The following is a 22870-nucleotide window of genomic DNA, read 5'->3' as shown; positions in this document are numbered from 1 at the left end:
TTTATAAATAACAAACCATCACAAAAATTTAATTAAATGTTTTATATCTAAATTTAAAACATATCTTTCCATTAAAATATTTTATATTTTATATTTATAAATTTATTATTTCTCCAATAAAAATTCTATAAGGATCCACACCCCTAAATTTGCCTAGGTTTGATCCTCGAGCCTGGGGTCTACACATCTTGCAGGGGCTGCAAACTCGTGCCCGGAGTCTGTACACCCCTGCAGAGACTATAGACCCGGGCCTAAAAGAGATGCTTGTCTCGGGTTGCTGGTTAGCTTTTGTTTTTAATAAATTTAAAAATAATATTATTACTATCAAGAAAAAACCATATTTTTAATTTTAAAGAATTAAAAATTATAAAAATTTAGATATATAAATTTAATAATATAAATTTAATTAATATTATTAAATTTAAATATTATTACTATAAAAAAAACATAGATTTAATTTAAATGCATTTTACACATATCCAACATATCTGATTTTTTTTAATATTTTTTTTATAAAAAGTAAAGTTCATCCGTAGTATATATATCGTGGGCTAGTTTACTAGTTTCTTCTATAGTTTGAGAATACGTTTAATGTCAAATAAAAAAAAATATCGGAGAACAACGTTTTCCATGTCAATTGCTTAGGCGTGATCAAAGTGTTTTTGACGAGGACCGTGTGATGCAACTAGTTACACCCGACCAGGTCGCACAAAAGATACATTTCTCCTACGCCTTTCGCGTCTTAATCCCATTATCTTACCCGTACCAAACACAATAGATAATAATAATTTATTTATTTTTATGTTTTAAAAATATTTTTAATATTTTTTATTTCAAATTAAAATTTTAATGTTTTCTTATACACCAACATCAAAATAAACTTAAAAAAATACAAAATATTTTAATAAAAAATATTTTCACTATCCTTCCAAACACCCTAAAATAAATAAAAAAAGAGAAAAAATTAAGATTAAAAATAAGGAAACGCTTAAATAAAATAAACCCCCCCCCCCCCCAAACACCCCCCCCCCCCCCCCCCCTTTTTCCTTCCTCCTCTTGTTTTATTGTGCTGTTTGGCTCGCGCAATAATCAGAGGGAAAGAAAGAGAGACAGGGAGCAGAAAGTAGTGCTAAAAAGGCCAAATCGACCTCGACCTCTCTATCTTTTGCAGCTACGGCTTTCTTTCACTCTCTCGATCAGCCAATTTCTTCTTTCTGGCGGTTATTGCGGGCTCACCATGAACGAGAAGGCCAACGTCTCTAAAGAGCTCAATGCAAGGCACAGAAAGGTTAGTCTTCTTTTCTTGATGGAAATCTCTATCGTATTTTTGCTTTAATCTCGATTTCTTTTTTATTCTTATGATTATGAATTAAGTGGCGATAGATTTGATCTGATGTGTCTTGCGATTTTAGATTGGATAGATGATTAATTAGATAATTGATATTTATTTCTGCTTGATTTTACATTTGATCTAATATTTTTGGCATCGATGAAGTATGTCTTGATCATTGCGATGGTTGTTATTCGAATTAATGGTGATTGTGTTAATTTTTTGGAGTTTAACCTTTTAAGGATGCGAATTTCAAGTTTTAGATTGACAGCTATTTATATTTGATATGATGCGATTCATTTGCATTATTGCTGGTTAGTTATATAATAACTTTAGATCAAAGTAGAAGATTAAAGTTGCATTTGCTCTGAACTATATATCCTGGTGGTGAAATTTCTGTCTAATTCGGAATGAAGAACAAAGAAATTTTCTCAACATTCTTGCATTTTGTAATTATTAACAGAGGCTGAACTATGTCAATGTCCTTGACTGTTTTGCTGCTTGTGATTTGTTTTCTTCTCTAATGCTAAATATAGGTATTTCTTGTTCATCTTTCACGAGTGCTGATTTGGCATTATGGAATTAGGAGGGATTGAATTTCTTCAACCTTAGAATTTGTTTGGATTTCGAGTGCATCAACTACAGGGATTATATGCTGTTTAGGTAATTTGTGTTAAATGGGATGGAGTGCTCATTTTATGATCGAATCTGTTACCTTTATGGTACGCATAATCTGCCAACTTGGCAGTCTGATTCTTTTGTTTTTGGGGAACAATTGTGAATTGAGCATTTTGGGATTAAATATTAGTTTTTGTATAATCAGCTGGAAATGTGATTTCTTCCTGATATTTGATTCATAGTTGCACCATGGAGTTTTCTAGAGTCTTTATTGATTTCCATCTGACCTCTTGTATCATGCATTCCATTCTTATAGTGATTTTTTGAACCTCATGGCAAGGCATTGCTACATTTGATATATGTCAAAGTTTAGACCTTATGACTGCCATTGGGGCTAACTGCATGTGATGCTGTTGGTCATTGAAGTGGACTATGATTTTTGTTAATACTTTTTTTTTGGCTTTGTTGTTTTCTGCATTCTAAATGTTTTTACTTTATGAATTCTAGTATCAATACTATTTGTTCCGATTTTATTTCTTAATAATGTATTGTGTTGATTTACTTCCATCTTTTCTGTTTGTGCATATGCAGATATTGGAAGGACTCCTGAAATTGCCCGAGAATAGGGAATGTGCTGACTGCAAAGCCAAGTATGTACTGAGAAGAATATGAAGATGTGATACAATTAGCATAATAGTAAACAATTAGCAACATAAACATAAAAAATTACTCTAAAGTCATGGATCTTCTTAAGTGGCTGGATACTGTTAAGTTTTTTTGTTGCTTTACAATCTGTTTGAGCTACTGAGTTTGACCTGTTTCCGTTGCAGAGGTCCAAGATGGGCAAGTGTAAATTTGGGTATCTTTATTTGCATGCAATGTTCAGGGATCCACAGAAGTCTTGGGGTACACATATCAAAGGTGACAAACTGCTTTGTAATCCAATTAAGCATCTTTAACAGAAGTTTAAGATAATTAAAAAAAAAAATGGGCATAAAGGAGGAATTTTAGATGAGACTTTCAAGGTCTTCTATGAAGAGTTGCTTTGTGAAAAACAATGAAGAAATAGTTTTTGTGTTAGCCTCTTTTGATTACAGAAACAGCAAATTGAAAGAAAAATGGTTTGGTGATTATTTACTATTATGAGATTAATGACACGCTGTCCATTTTCTTCTTCTTGGATGTTCATGGTAACCAGGCCTACTGTTGGTTGATCAGTAAAGTTATATCTTACTGTGTCTATAACTTTTGAATTTGATAATTAATTTTCCACTTGGAGATGCTGTTTATTAGACATCAAACTACAATTATCCTTGAGGATATTCTGACTCTTGATTGGTTCTCTTCTTCAGGTTCGATCTGCAACCCTTGACACATGGCTTCCAGAGCAGGTTGCATTCATTCAATGTAAGCTCATTGGCTTGTTCCAAACTTGTGATCTATTCTGATCGATTTTCATTTACTTTTGAGGTTAATAAATAGCCTGTTTTGTGCTGTTTTTTTTTTTTTTTTTTTTTAGCAATGGGAAATGAGAGAGCAAATAGTTATTGGGAAGCAGACCTACCACCGAACTACGACAGAGTTGGAATCGAGAATTTCATTCGTGCAAAGTATGTCTATAGTTAGAACCCTATTATTAGCAAGTTTTCTCAATCCTTTTTGTTTGGTCATTCTCTGTGTGTCTATATGATTGCAGTGTGCATAATTGTTACTCTTTTTCTCAGGTATGAAGAGAAGAGATGGGTCTCTAAAGATGGAAAACCGCAATCTCCTTCTAGTGGGAGGGATGAAAGGTCTTCTTTGCATTGGCAGAGACCTGCTGAAAGAAGTGGGCATGGACACACCAGCAGTTCTGATAATTTGTTTGAGGAAAGAAAGAATTTTCAAGTATCAAATTCGAAAAACAGTGCTCCTGCTACAAGAATAAGTTTTCCTGCTCCTCCTAGGGCATTTGAGCAGGTATGTTGATTTTTACCTTTTGAGTTTGAGTTGGGTTTTCCTGTATTCAAAGAATGTGTAGTGGACTACTTGATCATTTCTTTCCTTTGTTTATGTTTGAAAAGAAAGCTTCAATAAATACTAAGACCTAAGAGCATCCACATCCATGTTCTTTACTTTTTAGCTAAATCCTAGCTAAAATAGCTAGAAAGCCATTTAGCTAGCTCTGTAAAAAATGCGATCACATCCATGCTCTCTAAAATAAAGAGTCATGAATTTATTTATTTTTTGTTATTCAAATTATATGTGAGATGGATGTTCAAGTGTATGTTATTTCTTGTGTTTGATTGCTTTCAAATTATGTTAATGAATATTCTAATTATTTAGTAACACTTTTGAAAATTAATTCTTTTAATATAGTGGAAATTAAAAATAATAAAAAGAAAATGCATATACTTAAAAAAGAAGAAGAAAATTTAAACAATCCCTACTAATTAAAATAACTTTTACATCATTTTACTAATATCTCCATTTGACGCATCTCATAATATTCAACCAATGTCGAGGCATGCTTGTTGTATCTATCAACATTATTGTCTCTTCATCTTGTTGTTTCAATAAAAGTTCTTGCATAATAACAATCCTGCCTCTTTCCGTCTTTGCCTTGACATGTTTTGCCTTTACTTTCTCTTTCTCTAAAGCATATGATTTTTCAAAATATTCCATCTTCTTATGTTCCATGTAATTTTATATTCTTTGTAATCCTTGAAGATTGATCAAACGTGAGAAATTGTGCTATCCTCGTCTTTTTTTAACTTGTTTCTTTGCCGCCTTTCTACCTATCAGTCTCTCCATATTGTCATTGTCACCAAGTACAACATCATCTTCATCTAAGTTGATTGAACTTTGAGTAAAGGGAGAATGAGTTGCGGGGGTTGCTGACCATCAATCCTACATTTATTGCACTATGGAGAAAAATATTAGCTCCCAATTCACGGAAACTGACCATCAAACACATCAAATAGTTATTTCTTTCACGTTTCATTGACTCTCTGTTTCATTGCACTTGCACATCAAACAGTTATATTCTTTCATTAATGAATGAGCAAAACAAGTTGATCTGATTCTAGAAAAATATGGAAATTCATCGGAACCATCAAATTTAGTTAGCATCTTCAATGTATTAATCTACCTATTTACATGCATTTGGAAAGAACTGGACCTTGATTTTTATTTATTCTTTTTTATCTGTACCACAACTAAAATTCCTTGACAACCAACCGCAAGTTCTTCTTTTTTGAACACACAAAGTACGCACAACTAAAATCCCAATGCAACCATAAATCTATCTAGTGTAAAATGAATCTTCAAAGACAACATACAAACTAGTACTCACAGGGATGCCATGTTCAATGCATGTATGCCTTAACTGTCTACTACTTTTTGTACAAGAAAATCTGATTTTAAGTGTCAATTCATCTGATTAATAGATGCTTTATAGGGCCCTTCTACAAGTTGCTCTAAACATGAGCATTTTTAAAACTATATTGACGTTTTGGAACATACAGTTTTTTGAGCATCTTTAATTTCTTCAGAAGCAAATGCAACTTGATCAGGGTTGTATGTCTGTTTATACAGCATGTCACCCTAGCATGAACGAAGGGTTTAAGGATCACATATTCTATTAAGGAAATTGACAATATACAAATCAAGCTGTATAGCATCACCCTAGCATCAAACTGTATTAGCAACCTGATTACGGATCACATGACAGTTTTGGAAGTTACAGAAAATAGGGAAATAAAAAATGGGACTTTTCCAGTAAATAGGCTCTAAATAAAAAATTTGAACACACATTTGAATCCTAAGCTCACAATGGTTTTGATTTCCAAAAAAAAAAAGGGGGCATTTCAAATATGTGTATGACAAGGATAGCTGTGTGAGGAAAAATGGAGAGGTATGACTAGCACAATTTGTTCATATGCAAAAATGAAATATCAAAAGAAACAAAATGATGGGTGTCTGGTATTGCATCAACTTTTTAATCTTCATCTCTGCAAAATTAGAAAAGAAAATCTGACCAGGAGAAGAAGAGAAAAAAGCTGTAATGTAATTTCTTCAGAAATTCTTATGATTTCACATACAGCTAAAGAAAAAAGGATTCGACTTGGTGGCTGGAAATGAGTTTGCAGAAAACCCAGGTAATCTTGCATAGAACTCCTATGCAGTGACAGCTAGGAATATCACACCCTCACAAATGCCTCACTGGCTGCTGAAACTTGTGTATTGCTCTCATTCATTTAAAGTTGCTAGACCATGCAACAAAGGCAATGCTTGAAGAAAGTTGCAATACTGTAAAAAAATTATGTCAATGTTGCTCTCAGTAAAATTCAAAGTGATTTTTGCTATCTATTACAATTTAGCCACTCATTCAAAGAATATCTACAACATACCGGGGCCATTGAACTTTTTTGCCCATGGAATTCAGACGAATCAAAGAAAAATATGTACCAGTTTTTTTGTCTCTTTGCCTCTTTATTATAAAAACAATCCATAGAAAGAACAGACTGAGGCCTGGGCAATTCTGTAAAGGACTCAGAATTTGTGTCTTGCAGCTGAGCATTATCTGCATGTTTAGAACCATAGACATCATCTTCATCCTCTTCATCATTCGCAACCTAAAAAATTCAACATACAGAAAATGCAGATTAACACAAACCCAACAACGAAAATAATAAAAAAATCACAACATCAGAAATCAAGAATCTCATGTGGAATACCATGTCCCTGAAAGAAAATCGGCAACCCAGTTTTAACACATGGACTGTCCAAGTACTGTTTAATTCAATTACTGGTTGTGCTTCATACACTATATAGATTGATGTGCAAAATGGGATCTAATGAAGTGTAAGCATCTAGGATTGCTAATTACATTCGACATCACAAACCCAGATTATAAGAACCATGAGGAAACCAAATTTAGGTTGCAAAACAGACAAACATGAATGAAGGCACAAACCGTTTTAGCTAATGCCCTTGCAGAAGCAGATCTTTAAGAGGAAGAATCAAGAAGCAGCTAAAGAGAGGGGGAGAGAAGCAAGAGGGAGAGAGATGCGGAGTTGTACCATGTTGGCTGCACCTTCTGCCTTGTCGAAGCTGGAGATTTGTTAATTTGGTAGCTCTAGCAGAGAAGAGGCAGAGGCTTTGAAATCCATAGCAATCAACAAAAAAATAACCAAACAAATTTCCTATTTTTAACTGTAACTAGAAGTTGCAGAAGACACAGAGAAGAATGACAGCAACACCAACAAATTCCTGCGAATCACTTCTTCCTTTTCACCACCACTGCATCACCACAATTGGAGAGTGCTACAATATACACTATATATAGCGAGCACTGTTTACAAAGCCAGAATAGCAAGTGCTTTGAGGCACAACAATGCTATGGGTAAAACATATGTTTTCTAGCTATTATAGCTAGGGAGTTCAATTGGAGCATGGATGTGGATGCTCAAGGGTATAAAAATCTTGTTAGGAAGAAAAGGTTTCGATAAGTTAAAATCTATCTCCAGAAGCATAACCAATCAGAATAACCCAATGTTTATATAAAATCAAATTATGCTATCTCTAAATCATTTTGATCTAGTTTCCTGTCTCTTATGCAATGACTACTGGTTTGAGGGATAAATGCATGATTCTCATTGTTTCCTCACTTTGCACTCATCTCACATCTTATTGCTTTTTCTTTTTTCATTACCACCTATAATGTTCCTAGATGCATCATTATTTGATCATAAGATATTTTTTCACAAACAGGTCACTGCTCCTGCAAAGCCTCAACAGGTTGTTGAAAAAGCTGAACCAATGGCGGAGGCTACTGAAGCTGCAAAGAAGGTTGCAGATTCTGCTCCAGCTGTCTCTCCACCCAAAGTTGATTTTGCTACTGACCTTTTCGACTTGCTCTCAATGGATGGCCCTACTGAAAATGGCTTGGAGGCAGCTGCTAATGATGATAACAGCTGGGCAGGTTTTCAATGTATGTTTTCATTTGTTTAGGAAATCATTACTTACCATGACCTTTTACGTGTAATTTGCTGATTTTTTCTTTTTCAGACATGCACACACATAAATCGTGATTTTTGTTAACAATGTGGACTCTTCCTAAATTTGCAGCTGCAGCAGTTGCTGAAGAAGCATCAACAACTGGAAATACTGGTCCAACTAAAGCAGTAGAAAATGATACCCAGTCTGTTTCTGGAATTGAGGATTTATTTAAAGATTCACCTTCTTTAGCAACCCCTTCAGTCTTGGAGAAACCCCAGAAAGATGTAAAAAATGATATAATGAGCCTTTTTGAGAAGGTATGTGCTTTGGCATCATCATTTATGCATCTTTTGAACTTTTCCTCAAAACTTTGTTTGGTGATTTATTAGATTCTAACTGGATGATCAGATTTCTTGATCAAATCTATCACCTCCGTAAAAAACCAACATAGTTTGAGTTTGCACTGGAGTTCAACTTTGTGGAATTAATGTGGAATTGAAATATTATCTGATGATTTTTTTGCAAAATTTTATAGTCCAATATGGCATCACCGTTTGCGATGCATCAACAACAACTTGCTATGCTGGCACAACAGCAACTTCTTATGGCCGCTGCAGCAAAATCTGCTGGTGGGGACCCAAAAGCGATAAACCAACAGCAACTTGCTATTCTGGCACAGCAACAGCAACTTCTTATGGCTGCTGCAGCAAAATCTGTTGGCGGGGACCCAAAAGCAATGAGTCAACAGCAACTTGCTATACTGGCCCAGCAACAGCAACTTCTTATGGCCACTGCAGCAAAATCTGCTGGTGGGGACCAAAAACTTTCAGGCAGTATTCAACAGCAAGGGCCAAATGGTATTAGCATACCCGCACAAAACTGGCCAAATATTGGATACCAAATCCCTGGTTTGATGATGCCAGTAGCTGGGCAGGGTGACTTACAGAAACTTAAGCAGGTTCATATTATGGAATGGATTGCTTTCATTTTTGCCGATACTTAATTAGCTTAATTCAGTAGTTTTCTGATGTTTTTTTTACCTGGGCTAGACTGCTGACATCAGACTGACACATCCTGGGGGAAGCTCTGTACCATATCCAACATCTAGGTGATTTTTTTCCCCACTCTTCTGTGGTGTTGATGAATATATATAAACTGTGATCGTGCTTTGAACTCTGTTGAAACTGAAACCATGAATTTTATAACCTTTTTCCTTTCCCTTTTATTTTTTTATTTTTTATTTTTTTGTTGGTGTTTGTGTGGGGTTTGGGGAGGGCCCCCCGTCAGCTCTTAATTTGTTTGATCAGCTTGTTTGCGTTGAGTCAAGTTTCAGATAGTATTAGACTGCCAGAGAATATTTATAACATGCATATCTTGTTATGTGCATAGTAGCTTCCTTTTATTTTGGCAGAAGTCCAACAATCATTCCTCAATTGGTAAAACTGGGCTTGCTTTTGAATTTGTGGTCTGAAAGTAGACAATTGAAAAATCAAATGGCAATTTTTTTCATCTTAATCTCTGTATGCTATCTTCCCTCCCCACTTTTCCGTGTGCATGTCTATATCTTCCTGCTTGAGTTTGGTCCTCAGTCTTCCATTGCACGAGGTATAAAATTGCTAATTACCCAATTGTTTCCAATTATAACATTCCATGAAGAAATTCACGTAGTGTTGTGGAGTGAGGATGATTGAAGTGAGAAAGCTATAGCATAAGCTTGTTGCTGCACTTCTTCTTCCCCCCTCCCTTTTGTTACTTAACAGGATGGAAGCTCAGAGCCACTTGAAAAGCACTGCAGTTTCAAGTTTTACGTGAGCACATGTATTCCTGTTTTATAGCTGCATAGAGTGTAAAATCCTCAGACTGTTATTGTATTTTCTATGTTAGTAAAATGATGTTGCCATCATAAAAACTTAAAAGAATGATTAGAAATGCTGGAATTTGAAAGTTTTTTACAAGTACACTTTGAATTCATATCCATTGATGCTTCTCTTTTCCACTTTTAAAATCTGTTCTCCCGTCTAGATTTTGAGGTATTTTCTGCACTCATATTCTTACCGCTGGTGCTTGCAGCCTTTATGACATTGAGCAAGTTACCCCTGCTAATGGTGGAACAAACAATGGAGTCGGTAAACCTCAATCGTCATCCTCGGTCTCATCTGGTACTTCAACACCAGCCGGAAAGGATTATGACTTCTCCTCTTTAATGCAAGGCATGTTCTCAAAGCATTGAGTGCCATCGGGAGTTGAAGTTGGCTGCATCATACAATACTAAAATAGTTGCATTACAAGAAAATAGAACTTCAAAGATTTTGTTTTTCCCTTCTGGATTTGCGATTGTAAACTATTCTGTAGAAGCAGTTCCAGTTTTTCCTTCATATTTCGTTGATGGTTCTTTGTACGAGTATTCAGAGTAATAAAGATGGGCTCAGATTGATTGTTATTTTCCCCTTTCCCTTTTCTCCCCATTGTGCAAACTCCGAACTGAACATCAGAAAGCCATCTTGGTTGAATTTATTGTCTTAAAATGTAGGTGTTCTTCTGCTCCAAAACGTGTTGGTAGCCACGATCTAGGCAGTGTTTAGGAACTTAGTTGAATTTATGTTTTTAAAAAAATTAATTTTTTTTTATTTTTTATTTTTTTTAAATTTAATATGATTTATATGTTTTGATGTTAAAAATAATTTTTAAAACGTTTTAATGTTAAAATTAATTTTTAAAAAATAAAAAAAATTATTGTTATATTTTAACATAAAAAATTATTTGAAAAACAAATGTTACTATATTGTTAAATATATTCTTAAAAAAACAAACGTTACTATATTGTTAAATATATTCTTAAAAATTATAATTTTATAATTTCTATAAAGAAGGCATTTCTATTTACTCTTTTATTTGAATAGATTATTACATAGCAATATTAAGCATTGATAGTGTTTATATTTTTATTTTTACGGATTGATATTAAAATGATAGTCATTTTTAAGCTGTACCAATATATGCAAGTGATTTATATATATTTGTTTTTCTAATCTAATTCTCAAAATTATTTGTTCGCTTATAAGTAAAAAGAAAAGTGGCAACTTTTTATTATACCAATGAACGTTATGGCTTCCAAATTTAAAAATAGTAGCATTTTAAAGTTGCAAGGATATGGTTCATGGTTGCTCCTTTTTAGAGCTAAAGTCTAATCAGTTCAATGGAAGGAGGGAAAAGATATCTAAATTAGCAAGGGCCAGCTACACTGCCGATAAAAAGACGGAATTGTTTTTTTTATATATATATTATTATTAAATCTATTCTGGTCACACGTGGAAATTTTTGACATGATTTATGATTTTTGTTTGGTTTAAATTTTAAATTAATTTATGTGAAAATTATGGTGATGTGACCTAGTAAATTTTTTGGGTTTAAAAAAAATTAAAATAATTGATAAAAATATTATTTATTTTTATTTTTTAAAAAATATTTTTAAAAAAAAATATTAAAATATTGACATATTGAATGTATAAAGTCTTTATGACTTCACCTGCTGCCAAGTCTATAATATGTATCATGAATTTTACTGAGTTTAATAATTTTTTAAAATAATTTTTTATTTAATTATATAATAAAAATAAATATTTACAAAATTAAATACTAATCAAATATTATAATATTTATTTAAGCAATATTTTTATAAAAACAAACCAAAACAAACCATGAACAATAATTAAAAAAATAGGCTTGGGTGGCTATTGTGTCTGGGATTTGTTCTATTTGTTTTTTTTTTAAAGGTCTATTCCTAATTTTTATTTTTAATAAAAATAGTAGGTGACAAGTCACTTAATACTCTCTAGAATCCAATTATTATTGTGATGGATAAAAATTTACAAGAGAATTTTTTGAATAACTTATTTTTATTCAAAATACTTCATAAACACTATACAATTAATCTTAAATCACTTAACAACCTCGTGACACTCCAAAATCATCTAAAAAATAAAAATCAACCAAACAGATCTCTTTTTGGAAGCATGCTTAGACACAAAACATGCAATAATCAAACTACTCTAGTCGATTGATATTGCTTGATATAAAAAATAGTGAGTTTTGCTCTGATTGCTGTTTCTAGGTTATTTTCTCTTTTATTTTTTTGAAACCCAAAGATTAAAAAAAAAATTGGATCAAAATAAAAAAATGTTACTAATATGAGATTAGTTATGTATTTTCTTTGTTTTTTAATTTTCATCCTTTATCTTTTAATTTTATGTTTTTACCATAATTTCAATTTTAATTTCATTTAACTAGGCTATAAAAAAATGAATTGAAAAAAACAGAAGAAATAATGTGATTCTACTGTTTTTTTTTTTTTTAAATTAACATGGGTGTCCAGATCAGCTTGCGCGTACCACAATTAATCTCACGAGCTCTGAAGTTAACGACCATGTAAGTCTTCAGTGGTCATCATATGAGCAACCAAGGACCCGAACCTGAGACCATAGAGGGAACAAACCCCTTAGTCCCAAGTTTTTACCATTTGGCCACCACGGTTAATGATTCTACTGTTTTTGAACAAACGACTGCAGGAGATTTGTTTGGTTAAAAAGTGCACAAGCAGGATCTAATAGCCTCTCATCGCACACATGGATGATCTAACTGACTGAGAAATTTGGTCATCTCCAAAAAAATAATAAAAAAAAAAAAAAATCAAGATAATCATAAAAACTAATTAATATTGCAATTCACTAATTCTTGAAAGATGAGAAATAAAAATAAAAGAAAAGTAGATCCAAAGATCATTTTATTGGAATGCTTAACAGGAAAAACTACTTCACATCACCAATTTCTCTTTTTCCTACAATTATTGTTCTTGGAGCAAAGCTGAATACACAGCTCGCCATCCCTCCTGCGTAGGGTGCACTGTGTCCCAAAAAAATGTAGATTCAGGATCATCACAAACTACATACTTTTTCGCTCCATTCGCATCTACACTTCCACAGCCATAATCAGTGGATATACCAGTGCAACATGGCTTCAACGGATTCCCGAACTTCGAACTTCCTGAGCAGGGCAATAAAAGAAACGGAAGAAGAAGAAGAGCTACGGTCAAGAGTAGAGCTTGAAAATATCTTAGACTGAGACTATGATATTGCAAGCCCGTTTAATTAGACGCCAAGCAGGTTTGCTATGTACTAATTGTTTCATGTAATAACTGAAAAAATAAAGAAACAAACCTGGATTTTTTCCTTGGCTTTTGAAAGCATCCATGAATGCCTTGTAGAGATCAAGAATGGCAAACGTAGAATCCTTAGTCTCATTATTCAACTTAGTGACTGCTTGTTGCAACAAGAGGTTGTGGAAACCGACAAGGTCGTTTTCGGTTCCGTTACATTGCTGGAATGAGGACGTGAAGGTGCTGCGGGGAAGACACCCCAGAGGTTGGAGGGCGGTGACAACCACTTTGTTCACTCCCATGCCATGAATGCGTTTCATGTTCATAACTAGTTGATTCACTACTTTTATAATGAAAGGTTGCCAGCCCTACCATAGTGAAAAGAAATTAATTAAGATCACACACTCCATTGTCTAGTGTTGAAGGCATCTATTGATTAGAGAGGCAAACGAAACAAATTTTTCATCCTGAATTTCCATTTATGTTTGAATCGTTGGAGCCCATGCTTCCAGAAAAAAAAAATTAATACAAAACTAACATGATGTAACATCATCATCTTGAACAAATACGTGTGAATGAATGAATTCGAGAGTAGAATACAGAAATAAGAAGAAAACAGAGGAGTACGGATGATCGAATGTTACCTGTGGTGAGCCGTTTGTGGTAGCATAAGTTGAATAGTCATTACCAGCGACGGAAACAAGGGCCATGGAGGAACATAGGTCTGATCTAGAGTAGATTTTCTTATGGATGATATCTTGGAAAAAATCAATCTGTGTGGTCATGTTCGGATCTGGAGCCAAGGTAGGGAACACCCCAGTGCCTCCATATGCGAAATTCATCCCGTTTTTCCAGTGCTCGATCCCCACATTTCTCCATCTGTATGGGATCGGAGACTTGATTCCGAGAGACTTAGCTGCATATATATATAGTTTTTAACGTTAATTAAATTAAGCTTCGTACTTGCAGTTTCTCTGTTCCTTTTCCTCTTTCGCAAATAAGAAAACTAAAAAGGAAAGAAAACATGAGATTGGCGAAAGAACTAAAATAATATGGATGGATTTGAAAAACAAAGGGATCAAACCGACGGATCCTAAAACCAGGGACTAATCAATTCATTTTCTTAAAATACAAGGATTAAGTAAATACCTAAACCTTAAATTGCAAGAACTCGTTGTCACTTGTAAAGAGTGCTGAAGTGTACAATGTTGTCGTATGGGCAACAAGTAGTTTCAATAATTGCAGCGAAGTAACTATCAACATGAATAAATAAAAAACCAAAAAGGAAACTATTAAGACGGTAGTGGTGGGGTAAAGATGGATGATGGGAGCTGAGACAATGGAAAGGAAGATAGAAGAACCTTTCGAAAGTACTGAAACAAGATTTTTTGTTTTTATTTTTAAAGTTAATCCGATAATGAAGCATTTTACAGCAAAAAAAAAAGTAGCAGAGTCAGTAGTGATCGTCACAAGACAAGACGATAAAATAGTGGGAAAACCCCACCACTAAAATATAATTATACATCTACAAGACTAAAAGCAAAGTAAAGCTGATTACATGGAGACACCGAGGAAAGTAAAGCTAAAGGTGAGAACACATCATTAGACAGAGGAATCCAGAGACACCACTTACCGATGAAATCAGTCAAGACACGGCCATCTGAGAACCGACCAGCAGGTTTGCCTGGAAATGTGATTCCATAGGGAACTTTCCATGAATTTGCTAAAGAATTCCTGTTATTGCCCGTGTCTGCGTACGAGTCTCCAAATACAAAGAGCTTGCTTGGTCTAAAATTGAAGAGAGGACGATGTCTGTGGTGGTGGTGATGGTGGTGGTGAGATGAACCGTACACCCTCGTGTTCTCTGCAACACATAAGTAGTTTTATACAAGTTTTGAAGAGAAAAAACAAGCCCAAGATCATATTCCTTGAAAAAAGAAATCAAAGATATTAAAATGGTTAAAAAAGATAAGAAACATCCATATACCTGAGAGAAGCAAAAGGAAAGAGAAGCAGACAAAGATGTGGAAGAGTAGTTTTTGCTGTTTGTCCATGATAGGACAGCTACAAAACTCAAAACCAAGATGTCACAAGAGTTCAAACTCGCGACAGAGATGATGGGCGGTGGAGAAGGAGATGATGAGGGTGATGTAGAGGTGTACGCCAAAATGAGTCTCGACTGAGGAAAGGGACACGATTATCTCCTTAAGTAGTAGTGGCAGCACACACTGTAGAGGTTTGATTTTTCGTGGTCTTCGTTCTTCTTCAAAATGTTCAGTCCGAACCTCTTTATGACCGCAAAAAACGAGGTTCTCTCAGCAGCTTCATTTTTATTTTTTCTACTTTTCAATCAATTTTTTTCATATTTCTTACAATTTTTATTCCAAGACGCAGAACGTGAATGGAAAGGGGTATTGCAATTTTTATTGAAGTATGCTCTTTCATGCTGTAAATTGAACGGTCTATGGGATTTCAAAAAGGAAGTTAATGGAACTGGTCAATTCTGAGTGCCCCTTTCATCATTTGGATATTGTTCCAACTCTAGACCGTGCACAGGGTGATGATGCCTTGGCTTGACCACCGGATATTTTGATTTGGAAATTCTCTGACTTCGTCCATTAAGATAGCCACTTCGAGAATGTGATATTAATTATAATTTAAATATTTTTTTAAAAAAATATATTAACATCATTTTTAAAAATTATTTTTATATTAGTATATCAAAACAATTGGGTAACATAAAAAAATTAATTTTAAACAAATAAATATTAATTTTTTTAAAAAATAAGATTTCAATTTTATTTTCAAACACACTCTTAATCCATGTATAAAAAAGCAGTGTTTTATAAAAACAAATCTTTTAATTTTTAATTTTTTAAGATTATTTTGATGTGATGTATTTATATTAAAAATAATTTTTTTAAAATTAAAAAATATTTTTATATACTTGAAAGTAAAAAATATTTTAAAAAATAATAATTATTATATTACTAAATACTACATGCATCAAGATATTAGATATGAATTTTTTTTTAAAAATAAGTGTAACTATATGTTACAAAGTAAATGTTTTTTTTTTAAATTTCAGTGATGCCCGATACCTAACAAAGCTGATTCTCTTCCTTGATTCTCGAATTCGAATTTCAGGGCCAGCAGACACAGAATTTATTAACTTTTTTCTGAATATACCACATTGATATGCAAGGTATTTTCTTAATATCGTTAAAAAAAAGACTTAAATATTAATTAATGAGCAAGCTGCCTAGACGACGTTAGAAACCTATCATATTGAGTAGCTTGATAATAGTAAGCCTATTTTTTAAAAAACAAATAATAATTACCACTCTCAAATTATCTTATCTTTAGTCGTGGTTCCCTTATTTTTTTAATTTTATTTTAAGACCGTGCACTTAAAGTTAAATTAAGGGAATAAAGTTTGAAATATTTGATTTTAAAAATTTCCCATTGCCATATTCTCTTAATTTCAAGGTGTTTTTTTTTAATAGATTATCACTAAGAAGAAAGCCTATTTAAAAAAAAAAACAATTGACTTAGTAACCTACTAGTTTATTATAGCTATTTCATTAGGGTTTGGATAAAAAAGTTTTTGGAATGTAAAGTAGTGATATCTAGACCATCATAAATTTTATAGTGCTTTCATTATATTTGGTGTAATGATTTAAATTTAAAAAATTTTAAATTAACTTTTTATATAATTAGAGTTTTAAATTAAATTATATAAAAATTATATCAATATAATTTTGTTGATGGAATGGATAAAAAAAATATATTAGGTTTATTTTATTCAACCCATAAAACTTGTAACCTGAGTTATGGAGTTTACTAAATTAAATTATATTTTTATTTTATTATATGAAAGAAATTACAAATAAATTTATAATAAATTAAATGTTAAATGATAAAATTTAATAAAAACTTAATATTAAAATAAAAATAAAAAACAAAAAACATAAAAAAACTAAATAATCAATGAAAAAAATTATTTGTTTATTAAAAAAAAGCACTAGTGCATGGTCATGAAGAAGAACAATGGGCGTAGGGTAGTTTTTTTTTTTTTTCTAAATAATTAGCCTCATGCAATGTTAAAATAAATAAATAAATAGTTGTATGTAATGTATTTTTATTTAAATAAATCATTAAAAAATAAATTTGGTCAAAGGTAAAGGGGGAAATCGAACCTCCACTTAATCACATCAATATATCAAATAGTCAATTTAATTTAAAAATTTAAAATATTAAATAAAAATTTAAAATATTATTTTTTAACATATCTTTTTAAATAAAAAACTTTTAAATTTAAAACTTAAACATACCTGAATTATATTATGCTTGAATTTTATTATATAAATAAGAATGATAAAATTCAAGTTTATAATTATTAAAATTCTAATATTATATTAAATAACTAATTTTATATAAAAAATTTAAATTATTAAATAAAATTTTAAAATATAATTTATATTATTTTTTAATATAAAATACAACCAAAGTTTATCTTAAACAAAAATTCATCATGTTAGTTGTTGTTGTCCTTAGCCGGCACGCACCTTCCACTCTAAGCTCTTCATAAGCTACGCGTGTTGACCATTAAGCTACAACATGAATTTGTAAATTAAACTATTAAAGTCATATATTAATCTTTTACTGATCATACAATAATTAACAAGAAATAAAATAAGTCGTGTTGACCCTTGGTCTTCATTATGGATCAAATATAAAAATAATTTTTTAAAAAAATTATTTTTAGTCAGTATATTTTTAAAAAAATTTAATATTAAATGGTAAAAAAAAATCAACTTATATTATAATAAACCAAGTGTTAAAATATAAAATAAAAATAAATTAATCACATAAAAACTAATTAAAAACCAAAAATAAATGTGAGCTTACCAAAACCCATGAGTCATGTGACGAAGATGAAAATAAATCTATATATATTAAAAACAAAACTATAAAACCTTTTTTTTTTTTAAATATTGAGTGATGAGATGAAAAAAGAAAATAAGTTTTTTTTTTAAATTGAAGTTTATCCTTCAATATTATGTAGATGGAAGAATGAATTTCATTATATTTTATTTTATTTTTTATGATGTTATCACAATCTTATCACCCGAATAACGAGCTTGATGAGTTAACTTTGTTGACTTAATTTTTTTTTTAATTTTTTTTAATTTTATCATTTAATATTAAATTGATTGAAAATTAGGTTTCGTGATTTATTTTGGTTTGATTTTTATGGTGTTATTCTAGTCTCATGACTTTGGTTACAAGTTTGATGGATTAACATGAATTTACTTAAGTTTTTTTAATCTTTTTTTTTAAATAATTATTTTTTAATTTTATTTTTTTAACATTGAATTGAGATTTATAATTTATTTCAATTTGTTTTATATTGAGAGTTAACCTGGGTTGACCAATATCATTTTTTTTAATCTCATACTTCAAAATTGAGTTTATTGAAAACTAAACTTTATAATTTATTTTATTTTTTTCTATAAATTATCATGATGATCCAACATGCGAATTGACAAGTTAACTTAGGTTGACTCGAATTGATTTAATATATTACTAGTTTAATTTTTATAAAAATATCTTCTTAAATATTTATTATAATTTAAATTATTATTTTACTAGTTACCTAAGTTATATTTAGACTATCAAGTTAACTGGGTGACATTAAAAAAATTGTTAAATATTTTAATTTTTTTTATTGTAAAAAATATTAATAATATTTAAATATTTTTATATTAATTTTTTTTTTGTTTCATGTTGTGAATAAAATCACTAACTGTTTGGTAATCAATTACGTACATAACTTCAAAGTTTTTACAAAAGATATTAAAATAAATTACTTTAAAATATGAAAACACTCTATCCAATCAAAAGTCATGAGCAATATAAGATAAAAATCAAAATCAAAATGTCATAAAATATCATTCTAAGCACTAGCATAAAAACTATACGTTAAGGTAAACTATGCAACATTAGAATTTTTGTGATTTAATGTTTTTTAATGTTATTTTTGTTTTTAAAATAAAATAAGTAATCTTTCATCTCAACTGATGTTCACATTTTAATTGTAAACCTGTGTTTATAAAAATTATTTTCCTTTTTTAAAAGTTAAACAGTTGATTTTAAAAAAATTATCAAGTATTTTTTAATTTGCTTTAAAGCACAGCGCAGGGGACAAATAGGCTATTAACTTGTATGCAAAGACGAGGTACAAGATGGGCAAGCGTGAATTTGGGTAGTGTGGGCCATTGACTTGTAACCTGTTATGGGCTTGAATTTGTCGATGTGGTCTGTTCAGTTGTTTACTTTTCTTTCACAAGATTGTTTAGCTGGCCACAAGGCCTCTTATCTGGGTTTAAAGTGCTCTATGCCGTCTTGAAATTATCTTTTGAAAATCTTCAATATTAGTTTTTTTTTAATATATATTAATTATTTTAATTTCATTTTGAGATCAAATCAATATTTATAAAAAAACAATACTCACCATGCGTGCGGAAATACTGGAAAAAAGTAACTGTATCAATAATTTAACAAATTTTTAGATTTTCAATTAAAATGTTAAATTGAGTTTAGACAGTGAATTTGACTTGGGGTGACCAATTATTTTACAAAAATGGTGGAGATCAAATTTTTTCTTCAACTAGTAGCCCAACCATTGCTATAATTTTTAGATTTACTGATAAACTTTTCTGTTGATATTCATATTTACAATCAACTGACACGAATTTTACTGACAGACTCAAATGAAAATTTAGATGGAAATAATCTATCAAAAAAATTTTCATCGATAATTTGTAGTCTGCTAATAATAATTTTACTAATAGATTTATTGACAAACAAAACATACTAAATTTTTTTTTTTACTTCATTTCATCGGTATTTTCATCAATAGATATAACATATCATTGATAGAAAAATTATATGTCATTTCATCAATGATTTTTTTATTTATTGAATAAAAGACTTTAGTTCATCACAGCAAATAACATATAATTATGTGCTTGTTTGAATTCTATTTATATCAAATATATTTTTCTCACAATATTTTTTGGCACAGGTCATCTAGGATGAGAAAATATTAATAAGTTCTCATTCAAAGGCCCTTCCCCACCGTTGTCATGTCTTGAAACGCTGTTGATTCTTGTTCTAAAGTGAGACTTGAAATAATACAAGATAAATATTGAAATCTCTTCAATAATATAAGCCTCGCATATCGAAGTCTCAACATGTGCATTGTTTTTTACTTTTATTTTTAAAGTTAAATAAGTACCTGCATGAGATTAAATGAATTTTTTAAATTTTTTTTAAAAAGATGATAGAATTTTAATTATGATACATGTGTAATCCCTAAACTTTTGAATGGATACAACTATCTATATTAAATTGAGCCTCTAAATTTTTTCTAAAATAGTAGATGTATAAGTAGATGCTCTATAAAGTCAAAGAACGATAAAGAAAATATCATCTCAAGTTTGTAGATTATCTGAACGATATTTGTTTCAATCATCTACATGTGTTGTGTTTGTAAAGTGTTAAAACATATATCTCTAAACAAGTGACTGATGTCATATCCCCTTTGATAATAAATCTTATTAGGGTAGTGGAATGAGTGTTTGCATAAACATGTAGTAGTCATAGTTTTTTTATTCCATACACATTGCAATCCTCTAAAATTTACCAACTTTGATATGTTTGAAGTATGTGCATTAGAAAAATATAGACTTTTAAGTCATTGGTAGACAAGTAATTGTGCATTTTTATCTAAGATGAAATTGGCTTTGTGCTTTGTGACTTGTAACCCATCATAAATCAACCCGATAATTTTACAATGGCAAAACAACTATAAATAATAATAATAAAAAAAATTAACTTAACAATAAAATTGACAAAATATAAAACAAGCCCATTAAATAAGCAATTATTTATTTCATCATAAAACATCTAAGTCATAAATTCAAATTAAATTTCATCAATTTACAAATAAATACAATTTTACAAGATCTTAAACAAACCTTAACATGTATAAATCATACATTCATACAACAAATTTCTATGGAAAAAAGCTATAAAATAAGTAAACACTCAAAAAAAAATATATAATGCAAAAATATGCAATGAAATTTAACATTTTAAAATTGAGTTCAAATAAAAAATAGATAGTTTTGCTTACTTGAAGTGGAGAATTTTCAATAAAATTTTAATCAGAATAGGAATGCTGACGAACTAAGTGTTGTGATGGTTGGATTTGTAGTGGAAGGTTGATTTGTGATAAAATAAAGAGGCAGGGGTTGTGTTGTTTGTTGTAGAGAAAAATAGAGAAAGAAAAATAAATAAGAGAGGGAGAGAGGAGGATCGCTTGTCATGTCATAAATTAAATATTGCTAACAGATTTAATTGATGAATTTAAATCTATTTATAATTTTATCTGTAAAAATAATACATTATCATACTTTTTGATTTTTTTTTCATTCTTTTCTTTTCTACTGTAATTATCTCAGTATATATTAATAAAGTATTTTCATTAATTAATGTTTACCGTTGGATACCACGAGGGCATATACAATCAAGAAAACTCACCACAATTTATCAATAAAAACATTCCATCAATGTATACGTTTGTATTAGCCAATTTTCTAGTTATGAATATGGGTGGTATTTTAGGGTGGGTTACAAATGAGAGAAAGGTGGAGAGATTAGTCATTTGTTCACTTCCTTTTTTTTATATTATATTCAAGGAAGTTTAATCTTTTTGTTTATATTTAAAAATTGAGTTTATGCAGCATATAAACTGTAATTTCAGAAGAACAAAAAAAGGAACGTCCCATTTTAATATGATAAAAACCAAGAGAAATGCAAATTCTACATAAAGTTTGTTATGTGGTGGTAAAAAGAGATTCACTTCATCATGAGCATAAGAAGGAAATGTAATGATAGTGCAAGGAAACAAATGATTGATCAAGAAATAGAAGTTAAGGCAATAAACGAGATAACGGGTATTTAAAATGACATGGAGATGATCTTATCACGTGCAGAAAACTAGTTTCTACAAAAAGAGGCTTTTATTTGCTCTTTCATGCATGCCACACTGGGCATTCTTGCACTGATACTGGAAGTCTGGAAAAGGAACATACTTTCTCCGAGGAAGCTCCATGATTGACAGTTTAGCACGTTGATGATAGCTGAAATTTTACAATTTACTTGGCTCCCTTTTCCAATCATTTTCTGTGAGGGCCGATTGTGTTTATTTTCTTGGTAGTGATAACACTTATCATTTCAGACTTTACATTCAGGCAACCTACCTTTGTTACCCCCTCCTTCCTACGTATCTTCAAGTCTGTCCTACTCGTTATGGGAAGACATAACATTCAGGCAACCTACCTTTGTTCCCCGTTCCTTCCTACGCGTCTTCAAGTCTCTGTCCTAATCGTTATGGGAAGACTTAACATTCACGCAACCTACCTTTGTTCCCCACTCCTTCCTACGTATCTTCAAGTCTCTGTCCTAATCGAAATGGGAATTCAGCCACTTATCTATCAGCATGATAATTAAGTGCCGCTCTTGCTAATCATTTGACATCATCATCTATCTATGACCATCAGAACGTGTTGTTCCGTGGAATCAATCAGTTCAAAGTACATTCTTAGTGCTAGCAGCATTGTTGTGAAGGTGGGAAAGACGTGGATTAATTCAAGCTTCAAGCCCAGGTATCTGGTGCTGTGAGTGGGACTTGACAATAATTAAGGGAAAGGTATCAT

General features: G+C 31.1%; 2 protein-coding genes across 4 annotated transcripts; one reads left to right on the top strand and one right to left on the bottom strand.

The window, feature by feature from the left end:
- Positions 1 to 1039: 1039 nt before the first annotated feature.
- Positions 1040 to 10368, top strand: AGD5 (ARF-GAP domain 5). Of its 3 annotated transcripts, XM_011046245.1 has the most exons (12): positions 1040 to 1288; positions 2540 to 2598; positions 2779 to 2869; positions 3301 to 3355; positions 3468 to 3558; positions 3673 to 3907; positions 7703 to 7922; positions 8060 to 8247; positions 8466 to 8888; positions 8980 to 9038; positions 9691 to 9738; positions 10001 to 10368. In XM_011046245.1, exons 1-12 carry the CDS (start codon positions 1238 to 1240, stop codon positions 10158 to 10160), a joined length of 1680 nt encoding a protein of 559 aa, XP_011044547.1. In that variant the 5' UTR covers positions 1040 to 1237; the 3' UTR covers positions 10161 to 10368. The 3 variants fall into 3 exon arrangements, with proteins under 3 accessions (XP_011044547.1, XP_011044548.1, XP_011044549.1); XM_011046246.1 differs by lacking the exon at positions 9691 to 9738; XM_011046247.1 differs by lacking the exons at positions 9691 to 9738; positions 10001 to 10368 and adding an exon at positions 9587 to 9626.
- Positions 10369 to 12682: 2314 nt separating this feature from the next.
- LOC105139696 (GDSL esterase/lipase At5g03610-like) lies at positions 12683 to 15427 on the bottom strand. The gene is made up of 5 exons (XM_011046244.1): positions 15070 to 15427; positions 14716 to 14946; positions 13727 to 13998; positions 13144 to 13450; positions 12683 to 12970 (listed from the first exon to the last, which is right to left on the bottom strand). The coding sequence occupies exons 1-5, from the start codon at positions 15134 to 15136 to the stop codon at positions 12771 to 12773; spliced, it is 1077 nt and encodes a 358-aa protein (XP_011044546.1). The 5' UTR covers positions 15137 to 15427; the 3' UTR covers positions 12683 to 12770.
- Between the last annotated feature and the right edge of the window lie 7443 nt (positions 15428 to 22870).

Source organism: Populus euphratica, unplaced genomic scaffold (assembly GCF_000495115.2).
Source record: "Populus euphratica unplaced genomic scaffold, PopEup_1.0 scaffold280.1, whole genome shotgun sequence".
Taxonomy (NCBI): domain Eukaryota; kingdom Viridiplantae; phylum Streptophyta; class Magnoliopsida; order Malpighiales; family Salicaceae; genus Populus; species Populus euphratica.
Note: the sequence above shows the minus strand (reverse complement) of the source record. Positions and strands in the feature narration are given on the sequence as shown.